General features: G+C 43.5%; 1 protein-coding gene across 1 annotated transcript in view; it reads right to left on the bottom strand.

Annotated features, from left to right (window-relative positions):
• Positions 1–1,064: 1,064 nt before the first annotated feature.
• LOC110486329 (BAI1-associated protein 3-like) overlaps positions 1,065–11,295 on the bottom strand; it is a 37,395-nt gene continuing 27,164 nt past the window's right edge. Inside the window, exons 24-34 of the mRNA XM_036941042.2 lie at positions 10,917–11,012; positions 10,211–10,426; positions 5,048–5,116; positions 4,827–4,906; positions 4,544–4,652; positions 3,845–3,919; positions 3,663–3,746; positions 3,177–3,297; positions 2,928–3,051; positions 2,561–2,766; positions 1,065–2,177 (exon numbers count right to left, since the gene is read on the bottom strand). Coding sequence (XP_036796937.1) covers positions 2,074–2,177; positions 2,561–2,766; positions 2,928–3,051; positions 3,177–3,297; positions 3,663–3,746; positions 3,845–3,919; positions 4,544–4,652; positions 4,827–4,906; positions 5,048–5,116; positions 10,211–10,426; positions 10,917–11,012 — 1,284 coding nt within the window. The 3' untranslated portion in view covers positions 1,065–2,073. The remainder of the gene's footprint in view (positions 2,178–2,560; positions 2,767–2,927; positions 3,052–3,176; positions 3,298–3,662; positions 3,747–3,844; positions 3,920–4,543; positions 4,653–4,826; positions 4,907–5,047; positions 5,117–10,210; positions 10,427–10,916; positions 11,013–11,295) is intronic.

The following is an 11,295-nucleotide window of genomic DNA, read 5'->3' as shown; positions in this document are numbered from 1 at the left end:
GCATGACGTCTGGGTTACAGAACCATGAAATGTCTGCTCCCCATCACACCTGAGACACCACAGCACTGTCCACACTCAATCCAATACCCGTATTGGGCTTGGTGATTTTTTTTTCTGCGGATTGGGGTGTTGTTTGATTGATTGATATTACCAAATAAACACTCCCTCTCTCTGTAAAACATCCCAACATATCCATCAAAACACTACCGACCTATATCTAGCAATCTATCTATCTATCTTAGCCCATATTATTACAGAAGTCCATCAGTCACAAACACGTCGGTCTGTGTGTAGGCGGATGGGGATGTAACCGGGTCATTGTGGTTCAGACTTCTATGATTTGATAGATTGGACATAATCAACATAACCTTGCTTCCCTTATTACTGGACTCTGAGTGTTTCTCTTTAGGGTCACTGTGGTCGTGCAGCAGCGTGTTTTCCATCCAAGGTGGCTCTCTTGAGGTGAGTGAAGGTCTGAAAGGTCAAGAGGGGAACCGGAAGAGGACTATGATAGAGGGAACACTGTGGAGGAAGAGGGAGAGTGGAAGGATAATGGAGGTGGAGGTGGTGGGAGCAGACAGGCCTGCATCTGAGAATGACATTCAGAGGGAAGTGAGGAGAGAGAGAGAGAGAGAGAGAGAGAGAGAGAGAGAGAGAGAGAGCCTGTAAACAGACATCAGCTGTTTCCTTTTGTAAGCCTTGAAACTAAGTGACAAGAGCCGAGCGAGAGAGCGAGAGAAGGGGAGGGCAGAGATAGACAGAGTGAGAAAAGCAAAACAAAGAGACAGAGAAGGGAGAGAACATGCAGACACAAGACCGGCAGAGACGGAATCTTTCGGTCTGGAAGAAATCAAAATGAATCCTGGCATTTAGAACTAAACACAAAGGACAGTTTTTTTCTAGATGTCTAGTGCTACTATATGTTTGTGAGTCCATTTAGTTTCCATTTAGAAAAAGACTCATGCAACATGAAGAGGAACATGTTGATGTCATATGGCCAAGTCCACTACAAAGAAGGAAACATATTTTTCTAAGGAGAACAACATGTAATAAGAGCTAGTGAATCATATTCAAATACAATCTTTATTAATAGACATTTTCATCTGAATGGTACAATGAACAGCAGCACAATCCATTACAATCCAAGGACAAGTAGTTCACATTTACAATATAACAAATAGAGGACTTAACACTCTTTTCTTCGGGGATATGGTTCATAATCTGAAGAGATATAAACATCCAATCATCAATGAGCACAGATGGCGTCACATAGGCTGTGTTTACACAGGCAGCCAAATTATGATCTCTTTTCCCTAACTTATTGTTCTTTCGACTAATCAGATCAGCTCTGAAAAAGAGCTGGCGTGAAAAGATCTGAAACATTTCAGAATTGGGCTGCCTGTGTAAACGCAGCCATACGTGACACTACTCCTTCTGCTGACTTACAAAACCTGGCTACAGATGGCTTTTCCTTGCAGTGTTACATCCTTGTGCTACTTCGCCACATACTCAGAAACGGTAGTTGAGTATATTTGTTTTCAACGATTGATCCACCCACATGATTCGACTGAATACATATCAGTTGCAAATTAGTTTTTGATTCAGTTAAACGTTAGCGATGTAATACAACAAAGATAATATAACAGAGATAATATGACAAAGATAACATTCAATGAGCTCTTTAGAAACCAAAATATTCACTGTAGGATAAGCTGTTCCTCAGATTTCTCAGATAGGACCCTTGGATATTTCTGACTCTTTAACTCCACAATGTTGGGAAAGGGCTCGTAAGTAAGCACTTCACGGTAAAGTCTACACCTGTTGTATTCGGCGCATGTGACAAATAGCATTTGATTTGAGGCATAAAAATACAGCAGAGACAGGACATTCGTATTTCAATTTAAAAAGTCATGCCTCACTGTGTTTTGTTCGGCATGACATTTTCAGTGCACGTACAAGAGGATTTGAAAACTGTAAACATTGTAAACATACGGGTAGTACGACAAGTACAAGAGCACATGTGGCAAAGACGTAGTCAGAATACACCAATACACCAGACCAGTGCTGACAGCTTCACTCCTCTTCCATGGATTTCTCAATCTCCTTTAGCTTCCTCACAAACTCCTGAGCCTCTCCATCTCCCGTCCGTGCGTCCAAAATCCTCATGATTGGCTTCTCTGGATGGAGAGATCAAACAGAGACATAAGTGCATCCATCCAACGCCCGCCACAATTACCTTTAGATTGAACGGGTCGCTAGGTTGGATTACAGAAGTAATAGGAAACCTTTCCCAGACTTAACAGGCTCTCCTCCCTGGGGACCCGTTCCCTCTCAGTGAGGAGTAGAGGGGTGGTGTTATGTACTGAAGTCTATCCGGTGGACTGTCCTTCCAGGGTTGGGGTCAATTCCTTTCAATTCAGTAAATTCAGGAAGTAAACTGAAATTACAATTCAAATGTTCCTAAATTCTTTTCAATGAGGAAAACGTGGAATTAGAATACGGGTTTACTTAATTAATTGACTGAGTTGAAATTCAAATTGACCCTAACCCTTCTCCCTACCGCTGGGTTTGTTCCGGGCCAGGTGCAGAATGGTCGGCTGGATGGTCTTTCCGGCCGCTGAGGCGTTGGGTCTCCCTGGCCAACAGAAGTCACTGAGCGGGGCCAAGGCCTCCCCGGCAAAATCGTTGGTGGACAGCCAATCATAGTCCATCACAGTAAAAGTCAGACAGGCAAACCTGTGCCTGTACTGCTCTGGGCTGACATGGCTGTGGGACAGCAGATAGAGGAAAATGAGTCAAACTGAAGTCTACATCTCCATGTTTTGCTTTTCAATCTAGCTGCTGTCAAGAGAGAATTATCATATCATCCACCAATCCCAACATTTCCTTCTCTGTTAGTGCATACAGAAGGCAGATTAGACACTCACAAATAGAAGAGCTCATCAAATACTGGGTGCAGGGTCTTGAGCTTCACTTGGGTGCGCTGGCTCTTGGCCATGGGGAAGAGGTGGTGGGGACAGAGCTCTATGATGACAAAGGGGTCACTCAGCCCTGTGTGGCACCAGAGAGAGAGAGAGAGAGAGAGGAACAGGAATGAATGAGGGGCTCATACAGAAGATTGGATTGGCATTCTTTCTGCATAAGGAGCTGCATGCCAATGGAACTCTGATATTTACCATTGGCGTCCAAGGCAATGAGATCGGCGGCATGCAGGATCTCCACCGTGAGCCTCTGCTCAGAAGCATCATAGTAACACTTCACACTGACGCGGCCAAAGCGGGTGTGCTTCAGTGTTCTCTGAAAGGCAGATCCATATTATAACTCATACATAAACAGATGATTGATTGATTGGATTGTTATACATCCATTCAGTATGATGAATCCTGGACATCAAATCAAATGTTATTTGTCACATACACATGGTTACCAGATGTTAATGCGAGTGTAGCGAAATGCTTGTAGTAAGTGGACATGCCAGTAAAGTTGTTCTGGCGTTCTAAAATAAACCGCTGTTACAGAAAACAGCTAGCGACCACATTCGCATTAAAGAGATGAAGAAAAAGAAAATGTGTTGTGATCTTTCAGCTCCTAATCAACACTCCCCCACTACACTAGCCTGGGGGTTAGAGTCACATGTGGCAGCCCAGCAGGCTGCAGACTACCTGCTGAGAGATCTTCTCCAGGAAGTACTGCTCGATCAGCTCAAAGGACGAACACTTGTTCAGCCTCAGCTCCTCGTCAAGAGCCTATAGGAACAGCAGTGGGGAGGGGGCTCGTCAGGAACCAGCTGAACAACCCCTACTAAAAAAAGGCTAGATGGTACATAAACCCATGGTGCTCTCACCTTGTAGTCGACATGGTTCTTCAGATCTTCTATGGCAAGTCCCTTTCCATCAGCACAGAAGAACTGCACCAGGGCCTGAAAGGAGCATTGTGGCGGGGAAGGTTTCAGTTTTCAGGTTACATGTCCTGATACTCCGCTCTGTTCGACTGGCATGACTAGCTAATTAGCTGCGGTAACTATAAGTAACGCCTTTGGTTGGAGCATATGTCAGAGGATATTAGCAGACCGGTATGTATCCTCGCTGACAGCGTGAATCCCCCAGTAGAAGGAGATCACCATGGAACACACCACATGTTCTACCCACGCAGCTTTGCATTTTCACGACTTTTCATCCAAATCTGTCGTGTGTCCCTTGCCAGCTCTATGCTCCATTAGAATACAGGAACTGTCACATTGCCATTCTGGTGGAGACTCTCCTCAGCAGGGACTGAGCAGCCGGGAGACCTGATGAATATCAGTGGTATGGAAATTATACCACACAAGTAATTAGCAAGGATACAGTAGCGGATGATGGTGAAAAGGAGGAGGAAGAAGGGGAAATAGGCCCCTACTGTGATTCTCCCTGTCTCTGTGGTTAACTGAGAGAGAGAGAGAGAGAGAGAGAGAGAGAGAGAGAGAGAGAGAGAGAGAGAGAGAGAGAGAGAGAGAGAGAGAGAGAGAGAGAGAGAGAGAGAGAGAGAGAGAAAGGAGACCACTGACCTCCACAGTGTACTGGAAGCGGTTGTAGAACTCCACCTGGACTCCCATGTTCTCCGCCACCGTGTCTAGGATCATTCTGAGGAGCAGCTCCCACATGCCGAGGAGAACTCTATGCAGAAGACAGGAGAACACAGTTAGACAACAACCCGCTCGCTGTATGTCAAGTGATCATAATGGCTAGATAATGACCAGTACTACAGCATAATGTGTCAGAGGGGTATCATTATTGTGTGCATGTCTAAGATGCTCATCTAGATAAAGACGTGACACAGCAGGTAATTACCTAGCCAGATTCTCCTTCACCAGAGACTCGCTGAGGATGACTAAAGTGTCACGTAAGTACTTCATGAGGGGGGACACAGCCTGAAACAGAACAATGTCACAGACATCTTAGGGGGAAGCTTATTGAGGAAATGTCTTCCAACCCAGAAAGGACAAAGAAAGAAAGCAGAGAGGTTGCTGCTCCATGACAGAAGCGGAGCACAATTTACTGTTCAGTCTTACATCATCGTTGTTGATGGAGTCAGGGGACAGGCTGATGTGTTGGAGGTACCTCTTCAGCTCTGAAAGCATCTAGAAACACACAATATCACAATGCACTGGTTTACCTTTCTGTTCAAGGCATTGTGACAACGGTTACCAGGCAAGACCCCATTTTAGTATACCATATCATACAGTATTACATAACCAAACCTGGGTTCACATAGTATTTGTTTTCTTTGAAATACTTTAGCTGTGCTGGATTAAGGTTGCCTGACGCAATGGAACCAATGGAATAGTCCCAAATGTGAAACCCCCGACCGTCTTGCACTCCAAACAAGCTCCATCAAACGCCCCAAAAAACATAATTTATGTAACCCGTTCTCATGGAAACTGATATTGACATGCATGCCTGTGTCAACATTCACAAGGCCACCGGGCCAGATTGATTACCAGGACGTGTACTGCGAGCATGAGCTGACCAACTGGCGAGTGTCTTCACTGACCCTTTCCAGTTGGTCAGCTAACACTGTCGTAGTCCATGTGGGGTCAAACGACATAAGGAGGGCTAGCTCGGGAACATTTGAAAATGTATTTTTTAGAACTGATTTTAGCATTAAAAGACTCCAAAAAACAGCCAATAATTTCAGGTCCAGTACCATCGTTGGTCAGTGGGTGTGAAAGATTCAGCAGACTGCTGGCATTACACATCTGGCTAAAAGACTACTGCAGCTCTGCTGGAGTCACTTTTATTGATAACTTTGACACCTTCTGGAAACAGAAGATACTCTACAGGAATGACGGAGTCCATCCAAATCATCTTGGCTCCTGTACTCTGTCCACACATTTCAAGGCTGCGATGAAACAATGACTGGTAAATGATCCAGGACCAGCTCAGTTAATCCCTAGCATGGTAGGTATAATGCTGCATCATAATGCTGCATCAAATGTACATGATCTTAGGGGCATTGGCAAACACAATGTAAGTAATTCAATTTATGTACCCCTAATTGCACCGAACACATCTGTTTATCCTCCAGCTATTGTATGCAGTAATCATGAGCCTATAAACCAGAGTTACACTGTTAGCACTGAGGCGGTGTGCAATAGTAGGAAGACCACTTTATGCAACTCACCCTGCACTATCAGCTCCAATGTAAATAACATGAGTAAGTCTACCTCTGATAAGCTTCCCAGTAAAGCATTCAAAACAATCAAGCAACCCAGAAAAGTGCTAAAAATAGCCCATATTAACATATGTATCCTAAGAAACAAGGTCCATGAAGTCAAGAACTTGCTTGTAACGGATGACATTCATATTCTGACTATCTCTGAAACTCACTTAGATAATACGTTTGATGATACTGTGGTAGCAATACATGGTTATAACATCTACCGAAAAGACAGAAATGCCAACGGAGGAGGTGTTGCTGTTTATATTCAGAACCACATTCCTGTAAAGCTTAGAGAGGATCTAATGTTACTAATATGGCTACAGGTTCATCTGCCTCACCTAAAGCCCATTCTTGTGGGAAGCTGCTATAGACCACCAAGTGCTAACAGTCAGTATCTGGATAATATGTATGAAATGCTTGATAATGTATGTGATATCATCAGAGAATAATATTTTCTGGGTTATTTAATTTAATGTATTACATTTATTGACTGGCTTTCATCAAGCTGCTCACTCAGGAAAAAACTTCCAACTGTAACCAGTGCCTGCAACCTGGATCAGGTTGTCAGTCAACCTACCAGGGTAGTTACAAACAGCACAGGAATTAAATCATCAAAATGTATTGCTTTAAAGCAATATCCAAATCCATAGGATATAGTGATCACAATATAATAGCCATATCTAGGAAAATCAAAGTTCCAAAGGCTGGGCCTAATAGAGTATAAGAGGTCATACAATAAGTTTTGTGGTCATTCATATGTTGATGATGTAAAGAATATTTGCTAGTCTGCGGTGTGTAATGAGGAGCAACCAGATGCTGCACTTGACGCATTTATGAAAATACTTATTCCAGTTACTAATAAGCATGCTCCCATTAAGAAAATGACTGTAAAAACTGTTAAATCCCCTTGGATTGATGAGGAAGGTATGGCAATTAAGTCTGGTAGCCCAAATGTACTTCAAATATATCAAATATATCAGACCAAATTATGAAAGACAAGAATTGTACTTTTGAATTCCGTAAAGTCAGTGTGGAAGAGGTGAAAAGATTATTGTTGTCATTCAACAATGACAAGCCACCAGGGTCTGACAATCTAGATGGAAAATTACTGAGGATAATGGCAGACGATATTGCCACATCTTCAATTTAAGCCTACTAGAAAGTGTGTGCCCTCAGGCCTGGAGGGAAGCTAAAGTCATTCCACTACCCAAGAATAGCAAAGTCCCCTTTACTGGCTCAAATAGTCAACTAATCAGCCTGTTAGCATCCCTTAGTAAACTTCCTGAAAACTTCCAGATACAATGCTATTTTACAGTAAACAAATTGACAACATAATTTCAGAATGTTTATAGGGAAGGACACTCAACAAGCACAGCACTTACACAAATGACTGATGATTGTCTGAGAGAAATCGATGATAAAATGATTGTGGGGGCTGTCTTGTTAGACTTCAGTGCAGCTTTTTACATGACCGATCATAGTCTACTGCTGGAAAAACACATGTGTTATGGCTTTACACCCCCTGCTATAATGTGGATAAAGAGTTACTTGTCTAACAGAACACAGAGGGTGTTCTTTAATGTAAGTCTATCAAATATATCCAGTTAGAATCAGGTATTCCCCAGGGTAGCTGTTTAGGCACCTTTTTTCAATTTTTACTCATGACATGCCACTGACTTTGAGTAAAGCCAGAGTTTCTATATCTGCGGATGACTCAACACTATACATGTCAGCTACTACAGCGACTGAAATGACTGCAACACTCAACAAAGAGCTGCAGTTAGTTTCAGAGTGGGTGGCAAGGAATACGTTTGTCACATCCTGACTTTAGTTCCTTTTTATGTCTCTGTTTTAGTTTGGTCAGGGCGTGATTTGGGGTGGGCATTCTAGGTTTTGTATTCTAGGTTTTGTATTTCTGTGTTTGGCCTGGTATGGTTCCCAATCAGAGGCAGCTGTCAATCGTTGTCTCTGATTGAGAACCATACTTAGGCAGCCTGTTTTCCCACTATGATTTGTGGGTAGTTGTTTTCTGTGTTTTCACCATACAGAACTGTTTCGATTTTCGTTGTTTCACATTTGTTATTTTGTGTTCAGTTGTAATCAATTTAACATGGACACATACCACGCTGCATATTGGGCTGATCCTTCCTATTCCTGTTCCTCAGATGAAGAAAATCGTTACAAAGTTAGCCCTAAATATTTATAAAACTAAAATAATTGTATTAACACTAATACCCTAAACCTCAACTAAATCTTGTAATAACTAATGTGGAAATTAAGCAAGTTAAAATGACTAAACTGCTTAGAGTAACACTAGATTGTAAACTGTCATGGTCAAAACATATTGATGCAGAAGTAGCTAAGATGGGGAGAAGTCTGTCTAAAATAAAGCGATGCTCTGCCTTCTTAACAACACTATCAACAAGGCAGGTTCTACAGGCCCTAGTTTTGTCGCACCTGGACTACTGTTCAGTCGTGTGGTCAGGTGCCACAAAAAATGACTTAGGAAAATTGCAATTAGCTCAGAACAGGGCAGCACGGCTGGCCCTTGGATGTACACAGAGAGCTAATATTAATAATATGCATGTCAATCTCTCCTGATTGAGGTATTGACATGTTGAATGCACTGAGCTGTCTGTCGAAACTACTGGCACACAGCTCGGACACTCATGCATACCCCACAAGATATGCAGCAAGAGGTCTCTTCACAGTCCCCAAGTCCAGAACAGACTTTGGGAGGCACAAAGTACTACATAGACCATGACTACATGGAACTCTATTCTACATCAAGTAACTGACGCAAGCAGTAAAATTAGATTTGAAAAAACAGATTAAAAAAACACCTTATGAAACAGCGGGGGCTGTGAAGCAACACGCACATTGGCACAGACACATGCATACACACACGCACACACACACACACACACACACACACACACACACACACACACACACACACACACACACACACACACACACACACACACACACACACACACACACACACACACACACACATTTAGTAATGTGGATATGTGGTAGTGGTGGAGTAGGGGCCTGATGACACACAGTGTGTTGTGAAATCTCTGAATGTATTGTAATGTTTTAAAATTGTATAAACTGCCTTAATTTTGCTGCACCCCAGGAAGAGTGGGGATGCATAATAAATACAAATACAAAAATACTGACATTTTCAGCCTCTCCCTGTCTGAGTCCGTAATACCAACATGTTTTAAGCAGACAACCATAGTCCCTGTGCCCAAGAACACTAAGGTAACCTGCCTAAATGACACGTCTGTAGCCATGAAGTGCTTTGAACGGCTGGCCATGGCTCACATCAACACCATTATCCCAGAAACTTGGCCAGACATGACTCCAACACCATCATTAAGTTTGACGATCACACAACAGTGGTAGGCCTGATCACCGACAACGACGAGACAGCCTATAGGGAGGAGGTCAGAGACCTGGCTGTGTGGTGCCAGGACAACAACCTCTACCTCAATGTGATCAAAACAAAGGAGATGATTGTGGACTACAGGAAAAAGAAGACTGAGCATGTCCCCATTCTCATCGACGGGGCTGTAGTGGAGCAGGTTGAGAGCTTCAAGTTCCTTGGTGTCCACATCACCAACAAACGAACATGGTCCAAGCACACCAAGACAGTCGCTACCCAGACTATTTAACTATTTAACTTTACTTACAGGTACATATTACCTCAATTACCACGACTAACCGGTGCCCCTGCACATTGACTCTGTACCGGTACTCCCCTGTATATAGTCTCGCTATTGTTATTTTACTGCTGCTCTTTAATTACTTGTTCCTTTTATTTCTTATTCTTATTCAATAATGTTTATTTTTATTTATTTTTTAAACTGCATTGTTGGTTTGGGGCTCGTAAGTAAGCATTTCACTGTAAGGTTGTATTCGGCGCATGTGACTAATTTGATTTGATGACTGGTTACTAAGTATGACTGACAGAGAGGACAGTTTAGTGAGATGGAGGAACCTTGTCTGTGAGGTGGGTGATGAGGCGCTTGGCCTCCCTCTGTAGGTCCGCATCCACGTTGTAGAGCTGTCCGTTCAGGGCCTTGTTGACCTGCTCCTTCCCCTCTGCCCCGCAGGACTCCTCCATGGCCTGCTCCACGCCCTGCCAGTCCAGGTCCCGAGGCAGGTGGCCCAGGAACACACGCACATGCTCTGTGTTGTTCAGGGCGATGCACAGCTAGCCCACACCAAGATCCAGGAAGTACATTAGTAGAGGGAAGAAGAGAAAGCCAGAGGAAAGGTCGAGAATGGTTGAAGGAAACAAAGGACGAAAAAGAGGCAGGGCTAAAAAAAAAAGAGGCAGGTAGGGGATTGGGGGACGGAGTGAATAATTGACAATGAAAAGAGGCAGGACGGTAAGTAGACCAGTGGAGGCTGCTGAGGGCTCATAATAATGTCTGGAATGGATTTTAATGGACGGAATGGAGTGAATGGAATGGTATCAAACCCACGAAAACTATGTTGATGATAACATTCCATTTACTCTATTCCAGCCATTATTATGATTCGTTCTCATCTAAGCAGCTTCCACTGAAGTAGACCAAACATATTACGCTGCGGACAACCCGCTGAGGTCTTTGTGTTGCCAGGGAAAGAACGCTCGCTGACATTTACTTCCCACGTCATCCTGAAGCCCCCCTTCCTTCCTGCCTTCCCACAAGCGTTACCTGCACTGTCAGGCTCTTGATGTCTCGACCCTGCTGGCTCCTCTCAATCTTGCGCTTTATCATCTCTGAGTAACACACGGCCTCGCTGCAGAAATTCTGCAACACAGACAACATCTCACTCACCATCATCATCATCATCGAGAGTGAAACCCTCAATTTGCATTATTTTCTTTCTGCTCTGGTTGTTTGTGATTGTAGAGCTTCTTACACTGTCTCTGAATGTGTAGCGTGTGTGAAAGCATGCACGTGTGTGTGTGTGTGTGTGTGTGTGTGTGTGTGTGTGTGTGTGTGTGTGTGTGTGTGTGTGTGTGTGTGTGTGTGTGTATATATATATGTGTGTGTGTGTGTGTGTGTGTGTGTGTGTGTGTGTGTGTGTGTG

This window comes from Oncorhynchus mykiss, chromosome 13, assembly GCF_057628025.1.
Source record: "Oncorhynchus mykiss isolate SJ-2025 chromosome 13, ASM5762802v1, whole genome shotgun sequence".
Lineage (NCBI taxonomy): Eukaryota > Metazoa > Chordata > Actinopteri > Salmoniformes > Salmonidae > Oncorhynchus > Oncorhynchus mykiss.
Note: the sequence above shows the minus strand (reverse complement) of the source record. Positions and strands in the feature narration are given on the sequence as shown.